The 27,286-nt window shown below is 34.4% G+C and overlaps 1 protein-coding gene across 1 annotated transcript; it reads right to left on the bottom strand.

Moving 5' to 3' along the window:
- Nucleotides 1–667: 667 nt before the first annotated feature.
- Nucleotides 668–25,266, bottom strand: LOC124365750 (28S ribosomal protein S30, mitochondrial-like). The gene is made up of 7 exons (XM_046821743.1): nt 24,487–25,266; nt 19,850–19,994; nt 16,819–17,212; nt 15,553–15,720; nt 13,662–13,865; nt 6,348–6,577; nt 668–882 (listed from the first exon to the last, which is right to left on the bottom strand). Exons 1-7 carry the CDS (start codon nt 24,951–24,953, stop codon nt 712–714), a joined length of 1,779 nt encoding a protein of 592 aa, XP_046677699.1. The 5' UTR covers nt 24,954–25,266; the 3' UTR covers nt 668–711.
- Between the last annotated feature and the right edge of the window lie 2,020 nt (nt 25,267–27,286).

The following is a 27,286-nucleotide window of genomic DNA, read 5'->3' on the forward strand; positions in this document are numbered from 1 at the left end:
TGAGTGTGGCTGCCAAGTTATATATCTATGAACTTTATCCGTTTCTATGTATAATGGTGTACTAAGCATTCCCACACATAATTTCTAGCCTGAAGGTTAGCAGTCTACATACTATTAGTTCTATAAAAACTCAATAATCCAAGTTTTTTCAATAAGTACTTAATAATGCTATTAAAATAAAAATCTATTTGTATTATACACATACATAATACATTGAGTAACAAGTGCACTACATACTGTAAGTTGAGTAGGAAACTACAATTTGCTTGACAGATTTCAAAGGCATGATTGAAGCTCTTGGATGAAAAAAATATTTAATTTAACTTCATTTCTTGAATAAACTACTTCACACATCAAACTATATTTTTAGCACATTTAAATTAGAATTTTGTTATCAAATAAATGTTAAAATATGCAGATTTTAACCTTAATCTACAAACACACAAAGAAATAATATTTTAAAATGAGAAAATAATAACAATTATATAAAAAAGAAGGTTATACAATAATTTCTTTTATTATTAATTTCTTTAGGAACAAATTCTTCCACCATTATTCATTTACATTACCATGGTCATGTGTTTTTAATAACCATTTCAGAATATGTTGCGAATTAAATTAAAATATCTGGAATAAAAAACTAGGATTTTTAAGGATTGTAACACAGTTAAAATGAAGTACTTTTATTAATAACAAAACTTCAAACATATACTAACAATCGGGCCAAAACATATCCTTAAACTTCTTCTTTGGGTTTTCTGGGTCTCGAAGTTTCTTTGGAATATAACAGTTTGCTCGATCATCCAAGCGTCTCTTAAAAGGATCTTCTCCAAGTTCAAAAAATCTCCTCTTAGGATCCATGGGCCTTGTTTGGAATTTTATCTGAAAATAAAATAATTATTAAACTATGTTTGAAAATGAATTGAAACTGTTTTGTATGATTAATACATTTTGTATGCATTCAGCATTATCTTGAAATTGAAAATTAATAATTCGTAATATTATTTTATTTCATAATGTTCATCCTACATAAGACAGAAGGACACAGAAAAATATTTAAAATCATTCACTCCTAGTGTTTCAACAAAATAAATTCACAAATCTAGAATTTTGGAAATAAATAGAATAGTAATTTGATAGTAGTCCATCAATGGAACGGAATTGAAGTTTATTTTTGAGGAGATGGAGATTGTAACACTTCACAGACGAGTGTGAATATACTCACTTAAGACAGTTTATAGATATATACTCTTAAGGTTAGATTCCTTATGGACGTTTTGTGGATATATTGTAAATTCAGAGCAAAACAAACCAAATTTATATTTTATGCAAAACTTTTTTAAGACCGTATTCATCAGAGATAATTTATGAAAATTTAAATAAAATCTCTTGAAACACAAACTAAATGGTTATTTTTAAGAGACCTTTGTTTTGTGTATTGGCAACACTGCAGTCAAATGCACAAAATGCACTCAAATGTTATGGTTTTATCAGCACACCATTTTTGCAATAAAAAACTTTAAAAAATTGTTTGGTACAAACTATCACACACGTTTTACATAATACTGTCAGAAAAAAGGTTTTACTGTAACAAATAAAAAATAACTTATCAAAGCCTTAACAAACTTAATGTATTTTACGGATTTTGACACCTACAAAGAGATAAATAACCACTTCTGTCTGTACCTGTACTAAATGAAGCCATTGCTGGAACGGGGATACATCATAATTCTGAATTTTGTATAATTCATCAAAAAATTGAGCACATTTATTTCATTCATATGGTAAAGCTTACCATCTGTTTCACAAACTAGAATTGGCTATATTGGGTAACTGGGAGAAATAATAGGAATATTTTTTTAACCTTATAATTGACAATGGATGATTTGAAAATACAGCAGGTTTTCGGACATTTCAATAACATGATTATATTAATTTGTCAAAAACAATTACAGAAACATGACAGTTTAAAGTGTTGGTATCTGCACTGTTCTTGTGAAAATTAAAACAAAGTTAAACATGCAAAATGTGAAAATTCCAACACGTGATGAACGCACAAAAATCAATTTTGTGAACCAAAAATTACATAAAATGTACCTGATATCCGGTTCCAAATCAAGAATTGAACAGGAAGCCTCATGTAAAAGCCGATAAAAAAACTAAATGGCATCCGTTGGGGTAGGCAAGAGTGGATAGTCCTCCAACCTACTGGTTATTCCTACCATTTAAATGGCTCTAAAGATTACACTGTGTCCAAACTTTAATGAGACGCATATCAATAATTTTAATATCTGTAGACTTTCTAGTTAGTTTTTTCTAATTACTGGCAGTCAAAATGACCTCACTTCAAAAGAAGGTTGACTTAGATGTTGGTCTGATAATTGTATATATAAAGCCACAATTCATAATAAAATTATTGTCTTTTTTGTTCACTTAGGAGTAGAATATGAGGATATCCCTCATTGCACTTAGTTCTAGAAGGAGTGCCATAATATTCCGGATGAGTAAGGTAAAGAGATAGAGACCACCTTCTGTCAAGATCGTGAGAAGGGATAATGGACACTATCTCAGTCACATCAACTTGGAAAGAGGGGAGACTAACACCTGAGTGAGCTAGTTGGGAAATACGATAGAAAAGGTGGAATTGGTACAGGTTAGTGAGTCAGTGGACTGTAGACGAAAAGTGCTTACATTATCAGATGTGCTTAAAAATTCCAATACAGAAAGCAATCCTAGAGTTTTTTTTTAAAAAAAAAGGAGATGCCGATCCCCTTTTAAGCCATACTCTGTCCGTCATCATGGGCTACTTGCTTGTGCCAGGATCTTATCAAAGAGAATACGGAGAAAGTCAATGGTACTGATACAAAGTGCAATGGTCAAATATAAATTTCACAAATTTTGCATTGCGCTTCACTAACTCGGATCCAAAGTATGACATCTTAGTTCAGATGGACATCGGCTCTCTCATGACACCATTTTCCATGATGTCATACTGTCCACTGCTGGAATGGTCAAAGGACTGCTCTGCCAGAGATGAGGCTTTCAATTAAACGTTGCCTTCCAAATCACCTGTCAAGACACCTACAAGCCTTGCCTGCTGTCCTCGAAGACATCCTGAGCTCTACTCAACCAAGATAATAAAGCAAATCCTACAGAGTATGCCAAACCACCCAAGAGGTAGAAACCAATATCCCATCATTCTCATCATCATTATAATTCAATGATTGGGAAGAAATCATTCTCTCAAGAGGGATTTTTAATGCTTGCTTATCTTTTTATTGCACTCAGTTTTTATTACTTGCACAGAAAAAATCCCGACAGGCTCCCATATAACCTTAAACACATTATCAATGTATTAATAGGAAAAAAGTTAATTAGACAAATTAAAATTAACCTTATTAAATTTTGAAAACTATAAAGACACCTCTCACAATGATTTATATTTTTATGTCGCCTACAGATGGAAAACAGTAAAAAAAGCTGATGACAAGAAAAATTGTTTAAAGTATAGTAATATGTAATATAAGTAATATTAAGCTTATAAAATATTACAGCAAATGATAACAAATCATCTGTTAGTATTTTGGCTAATTGTATTGAAGTAAATGCAAACTGACAGTTGGTCATTAATTCCATGTAAATCGTCCAGCTTGTATCGGTTATGACAGTTTTAACCCTTTGCACGCCAAGTAATTACCTATATGTTTTGCCCTAGCGCCAAATTACTGAATATTTAAATCTTTTGAAAACTGTAAAGCCATTTTTATATTTGTTTAAGTAATTGATTTAAAGAATAAAAAACCATGAAATGCTTTTATGGGCATTTTTTAAAACGAAATATAGATATTTTTCTATTTTAAGGACCAGTAGGTATGAAATGAATGAAATGTTATTTTGATAAAACTGTATAATTTTTACAAACGTATACCGGTACATGAAGTAGATATGATGTGTGATAAGTAAATAAATACACATTTTGGAAAACAGTAAAAAGATATCTTACAAACTGTTTTCTGTTTTTTAAACTTCTGGGTGTAACGCTGGATTGTCTGTACATGTCTTGCACGAGTACACAGTTTCTTTTCTTGAGCCCTTCTTTTACAATTCCTACCTCCAACAGCCAAAAAAATGTTTTTCTGTACCACTTTCGTGACCATCTCAAAAAATTATAGGATGAAATAAAGTGGTCACTCCGCTCCACTGCTCCCATATGCCTGGTGTAGTCTAAAACTACATTTGGTTTGGCTGTTGGAGGTTTGTTCAGCCACTTACTGGGTACATCAATCATGTCTGTCTTGCTGCCTTTATTATTGGTGCTCAGCAAGTGAACTACTCTTTTGTCTCGCCAAGAAACAACTAATATATTATTATTTCCTGTAATATAATATCACCCTTTTTAATTTTTTTTAATTTCGTTTTTAGATTTGGAGGCATGCCTACTCTAGTTGGCATAACAGTGCCTGTAAGAAAACAATTTGATTTTAGTAGCTCCCTGGCTAGTTCTGGGCTAGTATAATACCTGTCGGTATAAACATGTAAGCCAGTTACAGGATGAGCTGGATCTTTCAAAATTACTGACTCACAAAGAGATTTTACTATCTGTGTAGTTTTTAGAAGAGTCGAGTTTGGTATAAGTTCCCGCTTTCCAAAATAAGGGATAAAATCATATATGTAGCCGTTTGAACAATCAGATAACACAAATACTTTCATTCCAAATTTGGTTGGTTTTTGAGGATTGTAAACCCGAAAGCTTACTGTACCTTTGAACGAGATGGTGCTCTCGTCCACAGCGACTGCACTACTCGGAGTGTAAAATAATTTACACATCTTGCTCATATGATCAATTAGAGGTTGTATGAGGAAGCCTATTGGTTTCACACCACCTCGATCGTGATTAAAGTGAATTTGCCAAAAAATGTTGAGAAATTCGTTTTTGGAAAAGATATCACTAAAAAACTTCATACGTGATTCCCATTTAGTACTAAAGTATTCTTCAATGGAGGTCATTGGAATCAGGCCCATATTTATGATTACGCCTAGGAAAGCTTTCAAATCACATGCTGGTTATGTCATTCCATCTTTTCAGTCTTGAGTTAGGTGAAATATTTGTGCTGATTTTTTTGTTTGCATTTATATTAGTTTCAAATACAATATAATCAATTATTTCGTCGTTGAAAAATAGATCAAAATATTCAATTGGTTTTGAATTGGAATCAAAAGAAATAGGCAAGTTAGGTCCATGATTTACACTGTAAATTGGTATTGAATGGCTAGGACCTGGATCATAATTAGTTACCTCAGTCCAGGGAAAATTTCTTGTAGGCCTATTTGAGGTTGATGCTTGAGTGTCATCTTCAGAGTCAGATTCACTTTCATTCAAATTATGCAAAATAATGTCCTGTTGCTCAACATCCTCGACTTCGTCAACTACACTTGAAAACGTTCATAACCCCAAGAACGAAATCGTCAAAGTCCGGATCGTCTGCGTTAGCCATAATTATGGCAATATATTCACAAGTTACGTTAAAATAATAAATAATAGTTATTACTATAGTAATAGTTCACAAGCACTAAACGTAATATAAACTAATAAAACTGTAAAAACAACCTGTCAGTGAGCAGGAACACTAGAGATAGAACTTCACGAAATGGCGGCGAGTATAATCGCTTTGGGCGTTTCGAGAAGTACGGGAAACAAACATGAATAGAAAGAAACAGCTGTTACCGATCGATACTCCTCAAACGTTCAGTTGGCACGTTGGCTAATGGCACTAGGCAGCAAAAGTGACTTTCTCTGCCATCTAGCGGCAAATTCGACAACTATTAAACTATCTAATGTTGTAAAATGTAGTTCGCGATATAACTCGCTATGGGCGCTGTACGGACTTTTATGCATGCGAAGTAACTCGCTTATGGCGTGCAAAGGGTTAAGGTTGTTCATTTAGATAGTAACAATATATTCAAGCTGTCCCAGAACTCTCTAATAACCCCTTTTCAGGCACCTGGTCCAAAAATAAATCAAAATATTATCTTAAAAGTTTTAATCTGTTTTAAAATTTAGCTGCTCTAAACAGTTGATAAAAATAACACACTGTCTGAATGTCAAGATAATATCCCTTGTAAGATTTGTTTTTTTCGTACAAAATTTTAAAGTAGGAAAAACCAAATGGTGGCTGTTTTGATAATTATGGAGTTTTGTAATGTTTGAATATGATATTTTGAATTGTTTTTGGTTCGGGAATAATGCTTGAAAAAGTTGGTAAAGAGTTCTAACTTGTGTAAAAGGTCAAATATTTACATTGTTCAATAAAATATGATTATGACAGTTTCAAGTATTCTCTATTTACCTTGTATATATACTCCCAGTCGTATATCTCAGGGTCAAGTCGGTGCCGGGGGCGGTTACTGGACAGGTAGCGGAACTGGTCATGTAACCAGACCCTCCTCTCTTCTTGACTGATGTCCTTCACATAGGGCGCGTCCTTGTCTAGGAAGGGCTTCATGTCTACACCTTCCCTCTCCATCGGAGAGTTCAGGTAAGCCTCCACCAACTGCCGTAGTGCTCTGTCATCCCAGCCTGTCAGCAGACAATTGGTATCAGTCTTGAACTGTTTGTCTCACCACTGTGACCATATGTCTACAAACCTGCTCCACCACTGTAACCATGTCTATCAACTGTTTTACCACTGTAGCCATGTCTACAAACCTGCTCCACCACTATAACCATGTCTATCAACTGTCTCACCACTGTAACCATATGTCTACAAACCTGCTCCACCATTGTAACCATGTCTATCAACTGTTTTACCACTGCAACCATGTCTACAAACCTGCTCCACAACTGTAATCATATGCCTATCAAATGTTTTAAGGGGACTGTTACCGCCTATCTTAGTCCATATAAACTTAATGCAGGTTTCTAAAATAATGAGTCATGATAGAGCTTTGATTTTTTTTTGTCTTTTAAAGCACACCTTTTTATAGTTCGTGACCAACCAAAACTACAATTTATCATATTTTAGTATTAAAAAACTAATTTTAAAAAATTCACCTTTTTAAAACTAAAAAATCACAAAATATATTTTATTTCTAAGATAATACTTTTTATTTTGTAAATCCCTTTGGTCAGGACCTAGATTATAGTACAAAGTACAAGTGGTAAAAATTTGAGAGGTCTAAGTTCATAAATGGCTGAGAAAACTTGCATCTAAATAGAAAAAAACCAACTTACGGGAATCGAAGAAAATGTTTTTAACTACAATAGCCTAGTAGTTTCCTGAGCTGTAGGATGGATTATCTGGGTCTTCACTTTGTGTAAACATGTCTTCAAGGCGTTTTCTTTTCAAAGCTCTCTTGTTCCTTATTTTCTTTTCTAGTTCTTGAACTTTCTTGTCCGCTTCCTTCACTCGCACTATTTCTAGGCGCTGCATCGCTTTTGCAAAATTTTTCCCTGGACGTAGGTTTAATGCTTCCAAAACTTGTAATTTACTAGAAAAGCCGTCATTAAAGCTACAAACTGCAGAGTAAACACCAAATTTAAGGGTAGGCAGAGTTACAAAAGTTCTTTTTGGTATTAGGGACTAAATGACACTATTCAATGACTCATTTTGGTTTTGAGTTTTCCCTTTCAAACATCGCTCCAACAGTTTGGTTTCTGAAAGGTCTTTGAATATGGGTTTTATAAAACTCATAACACACTCAGGGATGTGAAAATGTTTATCATGGTCATACATTTCATTGGTCAGTAAACTCAGGTTATATTTACACCATGTCTCATTGTCTTTAGGGCATAGCTGATGAGTAGGTTTATCATTTGATGACATCGTGTGAAAGTACACTGCCCATATTGCCTTTCTCATCTCTTCAACACTCTGCACATTTCGCCTTATGGCCAGGCCATAATAGGTCTGCAGTTTTTGAATATTAGGCTCACTTAGCCTACCCTGCCCACCTAATCCCTTACTCCTCTGCATAAACAAGGTCAAAGAGATGAAATAACCAATTTTAGACCCATATCACTTATCCCAACAGTATCTAAAGTCATCAAAAAAGTTGTGCTAATAAGACTAATTGAACATCTTGAGTTTAACAAGCTCCTACCAGAGAGACAACACGGCTTCATCTCTGGAAAATCCACTACAACTGGGCTTGTTGACCTGATTGAGTTTGTTATCGATAGCTTTGAGTCTGGAAACTCTGTTGTTAGTACCTTTCTAGACTTAAGCAAGGCTTTCGATTGTCTTGACCACAGCCTAATACTGAAGAAGCTTGATTCTCTGGGAATATGGGGAACAACTCTCAAATGGTTCACAAGCTATTTGTGTAACAGAAGACATATTGTTGAAATCAAACATGTTATTGAAGGGTCAGTGAGGAGAGTGGCTTCAGAACCTAGGGGTGTATCACGGGGCGTGCCCCAGGGATCCGTCCTGGGACCCGTTCTATTCATCTTATTTGTTTCAGACTTGCCAAAGTACTTAGAAGCTTACTGCTATCCCATCATGTATGCTGATGACATGGCCTTACTCACTACCAGCAGGTCTGCAGAAGAACTGGAAATAAATGCATACATATCTCTAAGTATGGCACAAGACTATTGTGAAAAGAACGACCTTGTGTTCAATGAAACAAAAACAAAGCAGATGAACCTGGGACGACTAAAAGATAGGGTATCAGGACCTCCTAATATAATAATGACTGACTCACTAAAACACCTGGGAATGATTCTGGATAGCTGTCTTTCATGGACTCTGCATGTTGACTACTTGTGCCAAAAACTAAGCACGGCAACATTTGTTCTGAAAAGGGTAAAGGCCACCAGTACAGATGAAGCTATGACCACCGCTTACCATGCTCTGTTTGAGAGTCACCTACGATATGGTGTGGTACTGTGGAGCAGTACATCTAGTACAAATATTCAAAAAGTTCTTGTCCTGCAAAAGCGTGCCCTAAGGACTATGGTGGGTCTATTGCCGCATGAAAGCTGCAGACAGGTGTTCAAGGATCGCGGAATCCTGACAGTAACAGCTATCTATATTCTGGAGGTAATTCTTCACGCCACAAAGAAAAACTTGAAGAAGCTTGGAGACTTTCGAGGGCATGCAACTAGAAACGCACAGGATTACATCCTCCCACTACACAGGATGGAACTCTTTACGAAGAAAACTATCATATGCCGGCGCAAAGCTCTTCAACTTGCTTCCTTTTGAAATCAAGAGAGGAGACAACACTCTGAAAAGAAGACTGCGAAACTGGCTGCTTGAAGAAACCATCTATACCCTCAATGAATATATTGACCGCTGCAGGAACTACAGGACCACCTAGGAAGAACTGCACACAATTAATAAATAAACCAATTTTTGACTTATTGTTAAATCCTTTAACTTTATTTGTAAACAAGATTGTAAATTCTGTGACTCTATTAAATTTCTTGAAGAAATTGTTAATAAAGATTTTTGACTTGACTTGACTTGACTTACCATCCTCAAGTTTTACTTTACCCGAGACAGATTTTAATTTTAAAAGCCGCTTTCCCATCCTCTTTTGACAGTATTAACAATAATAGTAACCTGAAATAAAGATGCTAGACAGTATAGCCAACATAAAAAGTTAAATACAGCAAAACAATGAAATATATGAAAGTGTTAGCTAAGTGGAACATGTCTGATGTTCAGTTAGTGTCGAAAAATGACATGCAAGGGTTTCAATAATATTTTTTTTTTACCAACTTATAGTAATCATAGGAAAAAACAAATTACTGCAATGAAATCAGTATATTCCAAAGAAAAATAAAAAAAAAAAATATTATTTTATTTATTTTTTGGGTAACAGTCCCCTTAACACTGTAACCATAAGTCTACACACCTGCTTCACTACTGTAACCATATGTCTATCGACTGTTTTACCCAACGAACTATACTACTGGAACGCGCGCTGTCCATAAGCCCTGTACTATGTTTTCCGGGCACACACAGCCGTGTGCTGCGGGAGTATCCATAGACTTGCAGGCGCTCGGAGTGGGCAAGAACTCAACCGCACTAATCGACTACACAGGTAACCCGCTTTTACATGTCACAACATGAACTTTTCATGTCACAACACGAACTCATCATTGGACATACTTTACTTCAGTCTGTCTCAACGTCTGCTACGAGAAGGTCAATTGTTATTTTTAATCGTTTTAAAGTCAATTATTATTTTAATCGTTTTAATAGGTGTTTAAGAGTTACAAATTTGTTTTATATTCGAGATGCTTTTTAACAATGGTAAAGAGTTGTGCTGCGTACAACTGTACTTCGAGATGGAGTAAAGGCTGCAACACTTCAGATAAAAATGTCTCATGAATTGGAGTGGGGTTCTTATACAAATGTTTTTTTTAATAAGTTTGGGTTAATAATTTTAATAAATTCACGAATGATAATTACAATAATTTTAATTGTTGTAATTAATTCAATGCTAATGATTCTAGGATAAGCGGAAAACTGCATCACCATCCACATCTCTATCTCCCAGAAAAGTGCTATTGCGCCGGAAGGTTAAAGCTCTAAAGCAAAAATTAAAAAGAAGGGACTGTAAATTAAGGTCAATGAAAGAATTGATTTCAAATTTGAAAAACAAATTTAAAGCACCAGATTCGTTAATCGAAATTGTAGAAAACAACTTTACAGGGTTGCCTTTCGAGTTATTGTTGAGTAGCCTGAAAAACAAAGGAAAAAGTAAAAAACAAACATACTTTCACAGAAAGTGTTAAGGAGTTTGCCTTAACACTATATTTTTATTCACCAAAAGCTTATAGATACTTGCGGGCTTCAAATTTAATTTTACCACATCCTGCCACATTAAGAAAATGGATTTCAAAATTTAATTGTTGTCCAGGGTTTTTGGAGGAGGTATTCATGTATTTAAGACATAATGTTAAGGAACAGGAGCACCTAAGAAATGTAAGTTTGGTATTCGATTCCATGAGCATTAGAAAGCAGATAGTTTATGACGAGCAACTAGGGAAAAATGTAGGATATGTAGATGTTGGAGGATTCAAAATAGACAACAACAACGAGGAGATTGCTACAGAAGCTTTAGTATTTCAAATTGTTTCTTTGAGAGGCCACTTTAAATGTATCGTAGGGTATTTTTATGTAAATAAAACTTCATCAGTTTTTCTGTCGCAGCTAATTAAAGTGGCTATAGTTAAACTAAGTGAAGTGGGCGTTAATGTACAGAGCGTGACCTTTGACGGAACCAGCACGAATCTTAGCGCATTGAAACATTTAGGTTGTAAGTTCCCTGAAGCGCCATTTTTCAAACTCGATACTATGAATTACGATATTTGTGCCATTTTGGATCCTCCACACATGTTAAAACTAGCAAGAAATGCACTAGCGGACATAAAGGTTATAGACTCCGAGTCAGGGAGAATTTGTTTTAAGTATATAGAGGATCTTAATAATTTACAGAACAAGCTAGGTCTGAAAATGTGTAACAAATTATCAGACAAACATGTTTTCTACAAAAATAGAAAAATGAATGTAAAGGTAGCTGCACAGACTATTAGTTCCAGCGTAGCAGACGCTTTACAATATTTGAACATTAAAGAACATCCACAGTTCTCAGATTCAGATTGTCTAGCAACTGTAGAATTTTTAAGAATAGTTGACAATCTTTTCGATTTTATGAACAGTAGGGATCCATTTGGAAGAGGCTACAAGGGCCCGATGAAACTAGAAAGCAAAGCAAATGATGATTTAATGCTTAAAAAAGCAGACAACTATTTGTCAAAACTTAAAATTGGAGGACAATCAATTTTAAATCATGCAAGGAAGACGTTCGCTTTAGGTTTTCTAAGTAATATTAAGAGTTTTTGTATTTTAAGAGACAGATTGTTAGTTTTAGAGGATTTTAAATACTTGTTGTCATACAAATTTAGTCAAGACCACCTGGAATTATTTTTCTCCTGTATTAGAAGTAGGGGTGGGAATAATGACAATCCTAATACAAAACAGTTTACTTGGGCAGTAAGGCAACTAATGTTTAGGAACAGTGTCAGGGCATCTGAAAATTCCAACTGTCTTGAGTTTGACCCCAACTCACACTTAGGCCTTCTTGAGTTAGGCCATGGTTTATGTGTTGTAGATGACATAGATGACGAGAGTGAAATTGAGAGCGCCATATGTGTAATGGAAAATTATGATGACTCTAGTTTTAAGGATGAAATCTTGTATTATATCTGTGGAGTCATTGTTAGACGAATGGAGAAACAAATCAAATGTAAAGATTGTTGTTATGTACTCCATGCTAATGATTCTGATCTTAGAACATATACACGCCTTACTGATTTTAAATCTAAGGGCAAATTAATCAGATCAAGTGAGGATGTATTAAAGGTTGTTAAATATGCCTATTTGCTCAAGCTATCTGAGACTAATTTGACTACTGTAAATTTAACAATGAGAGTTTGTAACCATTTAACAGGTAGTGTATTCAAAGGACATTTAAGTAACGATGAATTTACTGGAAGCCATGAATTATTGTTAATAAAATCTGTAACTCAATTGTTTTTGAAAATAATATCTCATCACATTGCAAAACAAAAAACCTTGCATGTGACGAAGAAATCTAACTTGGGCATAAGACAAAAACTTAATAAAATGATTTTGTTTTCCAACACTTAGACTAAGTTTATCATGTTTGTGAATTGTTTGTGACATGAATTGAAATATACCACAAGTAATAAGAAAACATGTAGCCTACTATTTTACCTAGACTATATCTGGTTCCTGTTGTGTTAGTTACTGTCGTAGCCTACGGTAATTTGATAACGATTACAGGTTATTGTTTATAGTAATTTAACATACACCTCAAATGCTTAAGAAAAAACGCTGTGTAACAACAGATGTTAGAAAATTATGTTGTAAAATTTAATCATATTAGAGGCTACAGGGCGATTTAAAATGCCGCGAAAGCAAAACTGCATAGCCTGCTTGTACGCGGAGCGTGTTCTTGCCCACTCCGAGCGCCTGCAAACGTCAGACGCAACCCCGGATTTCGGCCCGGTTCTGTAGCCCAGCGCGCGTTCCAGTAGTATAGTTCGTTGGTTTTACCATTCTAACCATAAGCATAAAGGCATTATTTACACCTTAACCTTAACCAACCCATTTTCCACTGTAACCAGTTTTTTACCATGCCCTATCAATTGAATATTCTGACTTTTCCATGTGTTAAATTGAAATTTTCAACATTATTACAATAAAGACATTAGAATTTCAATAACTAAAGGGTTTCAGATCACTACTCGGTTTTGTTACCATAGTGATAACAACTGTACCATGTAGTATTACTCCATTGGCTGACGTCTATGGTGGTCATTCTGATAGAAGAAAAGTGGAAAGTGATCAGAAATGAAAATATTCAAACTAGATTAATGTATATCATACAGCAGTGGTGGACTTTGTGTTTTGCAATGATAAGCCTGTTTACTGATGGTGCAGTGTTACTTATTAGGAACATCTTATAATAATAATAGTATAGATTTCTTAGTACTAAAGTCCAATCGACTTTAGTACTAAGAAATCTGCAACAATAGCCACAGTGTAGCAAGCAACATTTAGTGAATAAATCTATTGCATTGAAGAATGTGCGATGAGACATCACTTGTACATATTTACCAATGATCTCATCCCCTTCGATTTTCTGGAACAACTCCCGGGTGGGCGTCCCATAGCAGACATTGACTTTAGGGTTCTCATCGATGAACTCTTCGTGGAACAGGAGAGTGTTGAGTTGGCTGGCAAAGAAGGAGAAAATCCGGCCATCGGTCACCACAGTGGTTGTTGTCAGAGGGTACGTTATGTCCTGGAATGTTGTGAAACCTGTAACGTAACTCATACTTAGCAACTACGTTCCATCAAAAATGCAATAAAATCACTTCTTTTGTTTCTATCAATTATAAGCCCTTTATTTTCAGATCCCTTTGAGGTGTAAGTATATAAATTTGAAATAAGTATAAGCTAAATAATTTTATAAACTTTGAAGAAACACTTCGACCTAACCAAAAATTAAATTTTTTAGTTGGTGTAGTATAAAATAGTCCTTCCAGCTCAGTCAAAAGAATATAATTAGATTTTGTGACAACTAAAAACCACTAAGACAGGCATACAATAAAAATGCAATAAGGAAATGCATAGCGTGTCAAGAGCAGGATGAAACTGCCCAACACTTGCTCTTTGATTGTTCTGCAATAGCAAGGGAGCGGTATGCCATCTTTGGTAGTTTGAACAAGGGTGGTGAATTTCCCCCGGAGGACCTGATAGGTTGTTTTTGGCAGTTTGTGGAACTGCTGAAATCATAGACTGGTAGACCTCATGGTGTGCTTCCGGGGTGCGCAAAAGGTCCTGGAGGCTTAAGTGCATGGCAATAGGCTGCCCCATAGAAAGAAGAACCCATTGAGCGCACAATGTGCTTTAACATGTTCACGACAACAGCTTATTTCTGGACTTTATTTGCCGTTGAATTTTTCAACAATAATGGCAAAAAACTGTAATAGTTTTTTTCAATATGTTTTATAAATGTTTTTCAGCGTACCACAAGTGGTACCTATAAAATGAATTTACCTTAAAAATTAAGCAATCATTCACCCGATGGGGGAACACTAGGGTATTCCCTACTAAAGAATTACTACACCTCCTCCAGAAATTGTAGTATGAGAATATTCTGAAAGTACAGTTTTCCATATTTAAATATTCATGTTTGATTTTTGACAAGCTGTGTTCCGTTTTATAAATAATTTGAGGGTCAAATTTAGTATCAAATGTTCAATATCTCCTAAAATTTTATCATGACGGCGAAAACTCTAATTTCTGAATAATGTACATGTACCACACAACCATTTGCAATGACGCATCCAGCACTAACTAAAACTAAAAATGTATTTAACATTTTTCAGAATATCTGTGTTGAAAACAAAACAATTATTGTTCTTTTATCATATTTATATAAAAGAACAATAATCTTAATATTACCAGCTTTTGAGAAATTACAATTTTTATTTTCTGAAAGTTTTTCTTACAAACATAACTTTTGAAAATTAGCTTGTCCAGTCCTCTACTGATGCGATTCAAACTAATTGGTTCCTATCAAATTGTCTCTTTTTCCTGGTATAACAGCCTTATGAAGGTGGGTCTTAGCCAGACTGATGAATGCAGACTCTGCGGAGAAGCAGAAGAATCGAATCAGCAGAACACATATGGTTAAATTGCCCTGCCATATCTACAATTCGGAAAAGATTTCTATGGCGTATCTCCTCAGCCCCAAGGATATCAGAGAACAGGAGCCTTCAAATCTGATTGGCTTCTGTAAAAGTCTCAGATTTTGATATAAATACAAGTTAGGGAGGCACAAAGGTCCTTGTAGGATTAAGTGCGGGGATAAAGGTCTCTTCCCCTGAGGAAAAGTAAAGAAAAACATCTGTTGGAACATACTGAAAAATAATTAAACTCATCAATTGAACAAATACAAAACTTGATAGTGATGTTAATGTCTATAAAGACCTACACTCACCTTGATAGCTGGCCTGGCCGAGCAGCCAGGAGTAGCCTGCCAGCATAGCCTGTGCAGTGATGGTGTGGCTCACATCCTCGGCTCCAAAGCTTGGTGGACGTCCCAGCAGATGGCCTCGGCTGTGGAATGACAACAGGCCAAACTCATTCGGGTCACCCGGCCAGAATCCTGCATAACAAGTCGTCTTGTAAAGTTTTACAACTTGACAAGCTTTTAAAGTTTTATGAAAGGAATATCCAAATAATACTGGTTTTTAACTATGTATAGTAAGAGAAACTGTTTTCACACACCTTTATTCGTAAGTTTTAAGTGATTTTTATTACATGCTTTTTTAATGATTACAACCGTGAAGAATTGTTCTTTGAAAAGTTGTCTCCATTTACGTATAACATCCACCTTAGCACATGCCTCTGTCTCCACAGCAGAATGCCTTAGTTCACTTTGATTCAAGATTTTGGAAAAAATTCCAACAGGACAATTGCATTATGAAATGTGGTCCCAATTGCATAACCAGAAGCATTTGTTCCAATCGTAAAGGGTTCCTGACCATCAATAGTTTCACTTACGGACTTAGATATTTCAGTTCTTGGAAAGTGTCCACTTTGAGTGCACCCATAAGGAAAGTGAACGGCTGTTACTTAAAAAACTATTCAAGATAACTGAACAGTTTAAACATCAAAATGAAGTTGAAACAACTAAGTTTTGTTTTCCGTATAGCATGGGAGGAAACGTTGATCTTGAATGCGCAGAACAACTGCGTAGCACCAATCGTGAGTACGATATTTACAGTGCAACAAAAGACAAAGAACTACCATAAGCAGGATTCATGTTGATGATATGCATAGATAAAATCATTTGTAGTCCACCACACCATTAAGGAAAAAAAGAGACAGCATGTGGATAAATCAATAGTGGCATCTGGTTTATTACTGTATAAAATTCATTGCTAAATACGATCATTATTGATGTAAAGTCGTTTGTCATAAATGTCGACCTAAGCTTGCGTAGTGCGATATTAGCTCTATTAAGCAGCTCGCTAATATAACATGGCGCAATGTCAATATTTTGAGGATTCAATGTGGATAAGCAGGTTTATTGTATATATTGTTTTCTGTTTACTTAATTCTTAATGTATGAGTTAAAAATTTAGTATTAAACGGTTGATTCATTTACAAATTAAGTCAACATGTTTCCTTAAGCTGTCTAAGTAAGAAGACGATTCTGTACTCATTAAATAAAATTGCAAATTTAATCATAATTATGCACCTGGTATGTTAGTCCCATGCCTTCTGATCTTCTCGAGCCCGTAGAAGCCAGGATCATACCTGAGGACAGGCACTTGGGACAGGTCAGGTGTGAGATGGGGCTTCACTGATGTCACACCTTCCTCGATGGCGGTTGTGGACGTCGAAGACAATCGAGGTTCCAGTGGCCTCAATGGCCGGGAGCTCCTCAGCTGGAGTATCGGCTGACCGATGTACTGAATAAAATGTCCCACAAGGTCGTCCGGTTCTTCCTTGATCTTTCTCTTGGCGAACCGATTTGTCTTCAATTCCTTCTCATGATCTTCCTTGTCTTTTTTCCGCTCGTCGTACGTCTGCTGGTCAGGATGGAATCCACCCACCCGCCAAAATGCTTCTATCCGTGGCTCAAAATCTATCTGTGACATTAATACATCAATATACCAAATAATAATGACAGGATATTTTATGTAATATTGAGTATTTTACCCGATCAACCTAAACTTCATAGTTTGGGGTAATCATATTTTAATCCTTGTACCTATTCAGTTAAAACATATGGCCAATGTGAACTTAAAAAAGTTTACTTTCAATATCACCTCACGACAACAGCAACCACAATTAATATGAATCAAGACAGAAATATTAAAACTCATCATGGAAATATTAATGAAGAAAATCAGCCCACTACATATAAATCGTCATCCAGCAATCACTTTATACTCAAATGCTGCAAGTACCACACCATGAACAATGAATGGCAATTTGCAAATGTACAAACTTTGAAAAAATTAATGAAAGACTTACTGTCATTGACCAGACAACAAACACAATGCATGTTTTATTATTTTATTACTTTCAAATCCATTGAAACTTTCTATTAATAAAAGTCTTCTCCTGTACCAATACGTTCAGTGTCAACAAAAAAGGTTGCAGCAATTTAAAAAAAGATAGTTCCTGTTGTATTTTTTATAAAGTGATAATTCGATCATATGAGTAATATGGTACTTGAAGAATATTAACACATTCAGTGTGGCCGGCCCCACATGGGGACGTCGGACCTGCGCGCTTAGTACGGATGTCCCCAAATGGGGCCGCCTTGCCGCTCTACACATAAAGCCTCAGTGTAATTCACCCATTCGTTGTAGACTGTTGAATCTCTGCCGCATTTTAGGTTATGACCAACGCAACGCTTTTACCCATTACGGTTCTTTTTCAATAGGAGCCCGTTGTAATTTTTGAGTGTTCAGTGTGTTGTTTCTGTGTATATCAACTGTGTAATTCTTTCCCTACATTATTTGTGTGTGTTTTTTTTTTTTTTAATGTATCCTGCAGTGCCAGGTACCTCTGGTCAGACTAACTTTCACTCCAGAAATGAACAAAACTACGACAGTGATGGTTCTGTGGATATCATACAAAGAGTTGTTGATGACTCTTCCTCAGACAATTCATCTGCTTGTTCTGAAAGTGACGACGAGGCTACTGTTATTGAGGTTCCAACTTGGAGTATTACAACAACAGGTATGAGGCCTATTGAATTCATCAGAACCGAATCTTTGTTAGTATCAGTCCCGGGGGTTGGTTCCCCAATAGATTTTTCACACTCCTACGTGACAATGTTTTCCTAGAAAATATTTGCAAATTTACAAATGCTTATGCATTCAATTGTGTATACAGTAAACCAACCTTGACACCGAAATCAAGAATAAATGCGTGGAAAGACATCACTATACCCGAGCTGAAGACATTTTTAGGCGTTTTATTGCTCACAGGCACAATAAAAATGAATCGAATCCAGGACTATCGGAAAACAGATTATTCAATTTCAAGTGTTTTAGTAATTTTATGTCGAGGGACAGGTTCTTGTCCATTATGCGTTGTTTGGATTTTTGCAAAACAAATGACATTGCTCTTGACCTCGGAAAAAAAACTCCATAGAAAAAATTCAGTTCGTTGTATGTTACTTCAACGACAAAATGAGAAATGAACTACCCTTAAAAAGAGTTATCTCTCGATGAGGTTATGGTACTGTGGAGAGGTGATTACACTTCCGTCAGTACATCAAGGGCAAAAGGCACAAGTTTGATGTCAAATTGTACACTTTGACAGAGCATCAGGGATTTATTCTTAGATTAATCTTAGAATAAATCCTCATGTACATGGACAAATAAGATACTACCGTAGGTGGTGTAGGGCATACGGAGAAGGTTGTACTACACCTTTTGAAGGATTATTTGAGGCATGGTCATTCAGTGTATATGTACTTTCAATGAAACAAGTAAGTGATATCATCAGCAGAGCGCTCGTAACAACTTTCGACAATACGGGACCAGCACAATATGCGGCCAGCCCCAGTAGAGGCCGAAAATTGTGACGTCACAGTTCCAGGAAATTCGGCCGGAAACGTCATTTAGACCTTCAATCATGCCTTTCCACTGTAAAAGGTAAGTTTTTTCTACATACAAATTTTCAGCATCCGGTAACCCTAATTATGCTTTTTGCCGCAGCGAATGTGTTAAGAGCCAGTTTTACTAAGTGAACTTGAGTTTTTCCCCCGCAAAACAATGTTAAACCAAATCCAACTTTAGTCTCTTATTTTTTATTCTATTTTTATCAATGCCTTATTTTAAATATATAATTAGTATACAACCAAACGCTTTTTTAGTTTTTTTGTAAAGTGGTTACTTTTTAAATATTTAAACCGTAAAGTACAAAATATTTTATGATTTTAAACAAAAATATTATTAAAAAACTGAAACAAGCGTTTGGAAATGTATATAATAAATGATTTAAAATGAGACATCTGATGTATATAAATGATTTAAAATGAGACATCTCTAAAACGACAACTATACATCTTGAGTGTAAAGTTGCATGAAGTTTAAAATTTGTTATGGGTAAAGATTCAAGGTTTTTTTTACTACAACCATCTCTTAAGTGTTGAATAATCTCTAAAACCTTTGTTTTTACACACAACAAAAATATAGGGTGTCTATTTTGTACAATTACTTTTAACTATAGGCTACACTTGATTATGAAACTTTATAATAGCTTACCTCGGCTTCATAGAGGTGAGGAGCATGCTGGGCTAAGTTTGCTGACAGGATTCTATTTACTTGTTCAACAACTCCTTTGGTCACTTCATCGGCCAGCTCGCCTTCCCCCATCATGTCAGCTCTTCCGTCCACTATATGTCGATGTCTGTACATAGAACAAGCTTAGGTGATTTTAGGGTACTTTGGGATTATACCGACCACACCAGTATGAAGAACACAAAAATATAAATTTATAGAAACAAACATGATAGAACGAAAAAAACAACTCTTTAATTACAAAATTACAAACTTACAACGATTATCAATTGTTAATGGGGTCAGATTCCGTTATATGCTCCCAACGCTTAAACTTTTTTCAATGAACTTAGAACGTTATAAAACTATGTAGTTGAGTAACAGAACTAACATTCCATCAAACAACAAGCATTTCCAGGTATTGTGATCGGTATTGTTGTCGCTGTTATCTTATCTTTCTCGAGAATCCCATCACATGATTATCTAAGTTTTTGCACGGTACATAATTGCCTTTCCATTACAATTCATTTTATATTTCTGATCAACCCCTCTAGAATTTGAAATTTTACTGATAGGTACTATCTCGAGGGATGTTTTTCTTTTGTTGACATCAGCGCGGGCTTCGGCAGCACCATCATAAAGGTACTGCCGAAGCCCGCGCTGATGGCCGGAGGCACTTGCATTTTGGGTGGCGGAGTGTGATCAAGAATAAAAATAAATTTTCTGTGTTTTTTTCAGTAAAGAGTTTAGTTTTTGTTTGGTAATGTTATTTTTTGTTGAATTTTTGTGTTTGGAGAAATGTAGGGGTAAAACACGGAAGTACAACAAAGCGACGCTCCAGCTGAACGGGCGGCGAGACTCTGCAATCACGTTATCTACTAGACCGCTCGACTTTGACCTCTGTCTGAGGATGGGGAGGGATTTGCGATAAGACAATTCCTGTTTTATATTGACAAAATATTGTTCTACGCTAATCTAGTAATCAGTAGAAGCAAAATGTCAAATAACGATTCATGTCTGGGTGTGGTCGGTATAATCCCAAAGTACCGATTTTAGTTCATAAAGATATGAAGCATTCTGGATTAAGTTTGCTAACATGATTCCATTTACTCCATCACAATCTTCCTTTTACAGTCAATATACGGGAATATAGAACACATCAATCTTATGGATTTTTACTTCATATAAATGTAGGCTAGTAAGATACATGGAAGTGTGCAGAATTTTAAATGTAATGTATTGTAGGTAAAATGAAGTAATCTGAATGCCATGTATGTCCCAACTTGAAACTTTTTTGAATTTTTGATTCCACGGTATAAAATCAATTTATACATTTAGTACTTTTGTTTTCCGAGTATTTTGTGCTCATGATAATGCCTAACTTCCAGGGCATTCTGATGTAGAAGCAAAACATGTAAGTTAAAAGTAGAAATAAGTTCATAATATTATTTTATTTAGTTAGACATTTTTGCCGAAAATGAATGGAAGTACAAGAGAATAAAAGGGCCCACAAATGGAATGGGCTAGTATTATTACTCTTTACATTTTTTAAGTAGCCTTCTTTTCACTTACGAAGTAAGGCTTGTAAACATTTATTGGGTTATAAATAATCCTTTATATAGTAAGACTACTGGTGAATGTTTAGAATCACAAACGCAAATTAATTATGATGATCTACCTCCTTCTCTGCAATATGAGCAAATGTTGTAAAACCTTGTTATAGGGTAGGTAGGCTACTTACTGAAGCATTTATGATTCTGCCTTAATAATGTTGTTTTAGCCTATTTCAATAAATGACTAGTGGCAATAAAGAGATCGATTTCAAATTAGTCTGAAACATTAATTAGCTATATTGTATTTCATTGAATAATCTTTTAGCTATTTAAAACAATTTTTCACTATTCTTTTACTGCACTATTGCAGTAAGAAACCCACTCACTATTGGTGTAAACAAAAACCATTGAAAGTAAATAAATAACTGGTTGGTAATTCTGAGCAATTATTGTATCAATTCCAATTTCTTTCATATTTTACTATGAGGATCAGACAATCCTTAGAAAGTAAGAAACATAAAAATTTAGTGGCAAGCAATAATAAAGTTCATTGTCCACACACCTCACAGCTTCAAAGAGGTATTGAGGTGCTCAGGTGATCTGAGCTTAGCTTTGAGACATTATCTTGAGGGATGTTTTTCTTCAGAAGCCTGCATTAATAGTCAGAGGAATTTGTGATCGGTACTTTCCCGTGATGAAATCACGTTTAGCGATTTGGCATGAGAATATGACAGCTACATTTTGATGTTTCGTATTTCAATAATATTTTATATAGTACAAGGTTATTTCGGCCACATAACCTGACAGCTATACTTAGCAGGTTCTAAACTATAGATAAATACGAGTTTTACATTGTTTTCCTTACTCTTCGATCTGTGAAACATGTCGTTTGGGTGCTTTGGTATTATCCGCAGGCCACTATTTTTAAACGAGTTTTTCTCATGGCGGACCAAAATAAATTACAGTATTTAAAAGAACAAACTTTATTTAACTTATTTTAAAATTTACAAGTCATTACGACAATCAATGAAACCAAAAACAACAGTTAATTATTTCAAAGTGAAAGAGCGATTCATGTGTCTAGGCCTACTTGAAGGGTCGCTTGCCTATTTGGAGGTGATTTAGTGATAGGAAGTATGACTCATCGAATATTTTTGATTCATTATGAAACAAAGAAAGTACAAGGAACATATAATGAAGTTTATTTTGGTCCCTGATATGGACAACTTGTCCAAAAATTTGGGCTTCAGATAATACCAAAGTATTTATGTGATGATTTTGTCTTCCAGTCATATTATGTAGTGGACGAGTATCGTGCTGCATAACGGCCATTCTTGTTGTTAAATGTGCTGGTAACCAAGCATTTTAAGTAAATAAAAACTAAAATAGTTACTTATACGGTGGTTTACCATACTACTTCTTAAGAGTAATGCAGTGATTTGAGTTGTGTCCAAGCAAAAAATATGAGTTTTCAGTGTAAATATAATAGGGTTATTTTGGTTTTTACAAAGTTGCTGACATCTATAAAAAAAGTAGGCCTAGAGTAATTATTTGTTTCTACAATTTATTACTAATCATACTGATTTGTGTTATCTTGATGTTTTATTTGACGTACTTTGAAAACTGCACTACTACTATGTAATTTCTAAACTCTGACAAAACAAGAGACTTTTTTTATAAGTACAATTTATAAAATGTTAGTACCAGGCAGCATTTTGTTTATGAATACTATGCTGTTTCTTTTTATTGTAGAATAATATATTATACATGCATTTTATTTAGAGGTTCATGACCTTTATCATGGCATAACTGTAAAAAATCTAAAACAATATATATACAACAAAATTTACTTCAAACATTTTATTTTATACAAATTGGGGTATTTTGCTTTATACACAAATGTTATTTGGTATTTTAAAAATATATGAAAATAGTTGCGCATGCTATTCTCCATTTTATTTCTAACAAGTTATTTAATATAAATCATTAAAATAAAATGAATAGCTTTTTTGGCAATAATGTTTTTCCTAAAAGCTTGTAATTTGAAGTAAAATGTCACATTACATGTTTTTTGTCAGTAAAGAATGTTATGATAAGAAATTTGTTCAAATTTTCATGGCCTTTCCATGGAATAAAGAAATATCTTTAATAATGGTTAGAGTACAATAAGCAGACCCAGTTTATATATCGATTGGTATAATCATCGATACTTAATATTCATATATTGAATACGAGTCGATCTATCATATCAACATATCCGTATTCATAATAACAATCATATTTGAAATAAAAATAATTAATATAATACACATAGTGACTGATCTCATAAATAATAAAGGAGCAGCTATAACAATCAAACTAGCAACTAGAACTGGAAATAGGAAAAAATCATAAATAATAATGAAATAACAATAAAACAAACATATGCTATTTATATGTTTTTTCCTGGATAGGAATGATTAGGCCTAACCACTTTCAAGCAGTTATAGAAAGCATCCTCTCTACAAAGCCGTACTTCTATTTTCTGTACCAATACAGAGATGATCTGCAAGCAGGTCAGCTGACATGCCACTTTTTAAACTTCATTTCACGGTCCTCCACAAGATTTCGACTATCTTACTATATGAAGAAGCACTTACAATTTAATTATCATTCAAGATCAGTATCAGTTGGTTATGTCGATAGTTATGATAAGTAACATTGTTTGTCAATATCAATATAAAAGCCAGGTCCGTTTATCGTACTCTACCCCCATACACACTCAAATTAGGTTCAACTTAACTTTTTATAAAAAAGTAAAAAACTTTGTTTATACAATCTGAAATTTTTATAAAGCACATTTTGTTTGTAATCATATATCTTATATTCTTCATTTAATTAGAAAAAAGCCACAACAAAATTATGAAAATCTATTAGCCTAGATAGTTATTTTACAACTGCCCAGCTTTTCCTAAAAGATTACAAAAAACAGCCTGACACTTTACGCATATGGCTTGGGGGAAATGCCAACGGCACTAAAAGGGTTAACATATTTGTTAAATGCATACATAATACAAAATGTTTACTTGCCTCTTTTTAATCAATTCCAATAAAATAGCGTCTTGCAGCTGAGGTCTAATTCTGTCGACAAGATTTTTAATTTCATTTTCAGACAAGTTAGTTGAAAAAGGAAATTCATCTACTTTGATGAAGTCTGTTCTAGTGATGTGTTGCACAAATGGTAAAAAGTTGAATGGAAAATTCCCTTCTTTCAACATTAACGAGCTCCACCCATAAAATCTTGGCATATTTATACCAAAAAACTTTTCCTCCACTGTGCCTAATTTTTTGATCTTGTCAAGCTTTGCATCCCTTTCTCTTTTATAGCATGACTTTTCAGATAAGTCCAAGATCCTGGGATAGTTTGGTGTTTCTGTATATTGATCATCTGGATAAATGTTAGAACTCATCCTTCTTAAATGCTTGATTTTTAAAATTCTTTGAGTTGCAAATGGTGTTAGTTTAACACCTTTAAAGGTGAACTGGCTAAGAGACATTATGATGTTAATTCTATTTTATTTGGTGTTATATAAATTAATAATATATTTTGTTCTTGACAAAATATATGAAACACAATGAAACGACCAAAACAAATGTCCTAAATCCAGATAAATCCGTAATGAAAAAGTACTTTTACAACCATATCATGAGAAACAAATAGTTTAAAACTGAAAACAATATTCACTTTCGGTTAAAAACATTCAAGGCACTCTCTTTCTTTACACTAACTCGATCACTGAAGTTACTTCACTTTACACAGACTACTACATTTTGATGTAAAATTCCATGTACCTACACCTAAATCCATAAAATAACATAACCTAGCCATATAGCTCCTTGCTTGTAAAATAATTCTCCTCTCTCAGACCGGCTGAAGCTTTTTTTTATTTGCAAAATGCAAGTTCGGGTGTTGTACCATGCTGTTTTTCTGTTCTCTATCTTGATTACTTTGTAATTTTTACTAATTATTTTCACTGATGAAGGGTTAACAAAATAATATGTTTCATTATTTCTGCATTCAAGTAATACTTAAAAGAAAATCATCGGAGATACGTTGAGCTTAGCACCCCGCTCCTATTGCTGTGAACATTCCACAAAATTATAAATATGTATAGTTTCTTGCTTTTGTGTAGAGCATATGAATACACCTGATATACTCAATAACAAAATGAATATGCCTGATATACCAAAAACAAAATTTATATCTGAACAGTGCAAACACTTATCGCACTAGATTTAGAATCATTTGTCATTAAATATGAGTTCATACTTTAAAAAAGTTGTCGCTGGCTTTTCTTAATATGTAAACATATAACTATAATAAAGCAACTATGGTGGGAAGGTTTGATTTGACGTGAATGTTGAATTTAGCTACAGTTCACCTTCCTCTTACGTGCATCAACTAAAATCTGATACTGTTGCAGACTTGACTCCTGAAATCTGGAGTCATGTTCGTCTGAAGGGATAAAACATGGTCGGTGAAGAACAACGAAGGCGCCCAAAACGAACCCCCCCCCCTCATCATTTCGACATTAGAGACTCCCAGACTACAAAAAGTAGTGCAAACTAGGTTAAGAGGTATTCTTATTGTCTCACCAGGTGCATAATTGAGCTGACTATGTTGTTGACTGACACGATTTCAAAGCAGTGGAGCAACCGAGTCTTCTACACATAAATCAGCTATGGTTGGGAAGGGCTGATTCGATGTGGACTGGAGCTAAATTCAACATGCATAACTTATAATTTCAAACAATACATTTTAGTAAAAATTAAGAGTGGGCATACAAGATTTTATTAAAAATATTTGTATTGCTTGAGCCTGGAACAATATTAATTGTAATCATTAATTGTAAAAGTAATTTGCTCCCTCCTCCATCTAAACCTAAGTTCATCCTAACAACGCGGTTAGATATTCAAAAGCTCAATGTTTAGAGAAGCTTCTGTGAATTACATACAGTAGTATCAAGTTATTTGTAACATACAATATGTAGTTGTTATTGGTTATACTTTAGACACTATTTAATATTGTATACTCAGAGATTATACTTATCTTATTCACTTTTTCATTGATAATAATTTCTGCATATTATAAATTGGTTATTGTAGAACATTCGGTTATATAACTTAATTTTGTATTTAGATAAATAAATATGGACGTCATTATGAGCTATTACAGAGCTGATGATGTAGTGATTACATTACTTCATTTGTGTCTGCAAATTATACGGGAGGCCTTGTTTTTTTATTATAAGGTTGTCAAGTAAAACGTCCATGCCTTTCTTTAAACAGCGTAGTGTGTCTGAAGGTAGTTTTCTTAGTTGAATATTATTCAATTTGTACACATCAAACCTGCCTATATGTATGCAAAAATGTACTGATCATTTTGTACGCAAATGGCTGACAAATTATATTTGAATTACGGCACCTAAAGACAGTAATGGCCAAAAGGATAAGTTCTATGCATAACAACGCCTTTCCTACAATTATTTATCCTCTTCTTCTTTCCTTCTGGTTTATTTCCTTCTAAATCTTGTCATAATCTTTTTCATCTTGTCTTAAGTCACCACTAACAAATAACCATACTTCTGTTGATTTGTATGCTCACTAGAAAGCTGATATAAATAAATGGATTTTGGGCGGAAATAACTTTGTATAACCAACTTTGAACTGGTATTGGTATTGCTTAAAATAAAAATGAAAATAAAGAAATTATTCATGATTTGGTGTGGAGCAGTCTACCAAATAATGATTAACTCGAATAACCTTTGTGGTCCTTTTTAGGGGGGTTTTTGGATACAAACACATTTAGCAAAGAAGATATATATATATA

This window comes from Homalodisca vitripennis, chromosome 7 (assembly GCF_021130785.1).
Source record: "Homalodisca vitripennis isolate AUS2020 chromosome 7, UT_GWSS_2.1, whole genome shotgun sequence".
Taxonomy (NCBI): Eukaryota; Metazoa; Arthropoda; class Insecta; order Hemiptera; family Cicadellidae; genus Homalodisca; species Homalodisca vitripennis.

Excerpts from the sequence above, each read along its gene's own strand:
- LOC124365750 (XM_046821743.1), bottom strand. The coding sequence starts at position 24,953 with ATGTCTCTTAGCCAGTTCACCTTTAAAGGTGTTAAACTAACACCATTT. Across the intron at positions 19,995-24,486 it reads TTGGAATTGATTAAAAAGAG|ACATCGACATATAGTGGACG; the intron begins GCAAGTAAACAT and ends TTCTATGTACAG. Across the intron at positions 13,866-15,552 it reads CGGCCAGGCCAGCTATCAAG|GTTTCACAACATTCCAGGAC; the intron begins GTGAGTGTAGGT and ends GTTACGTTACAG.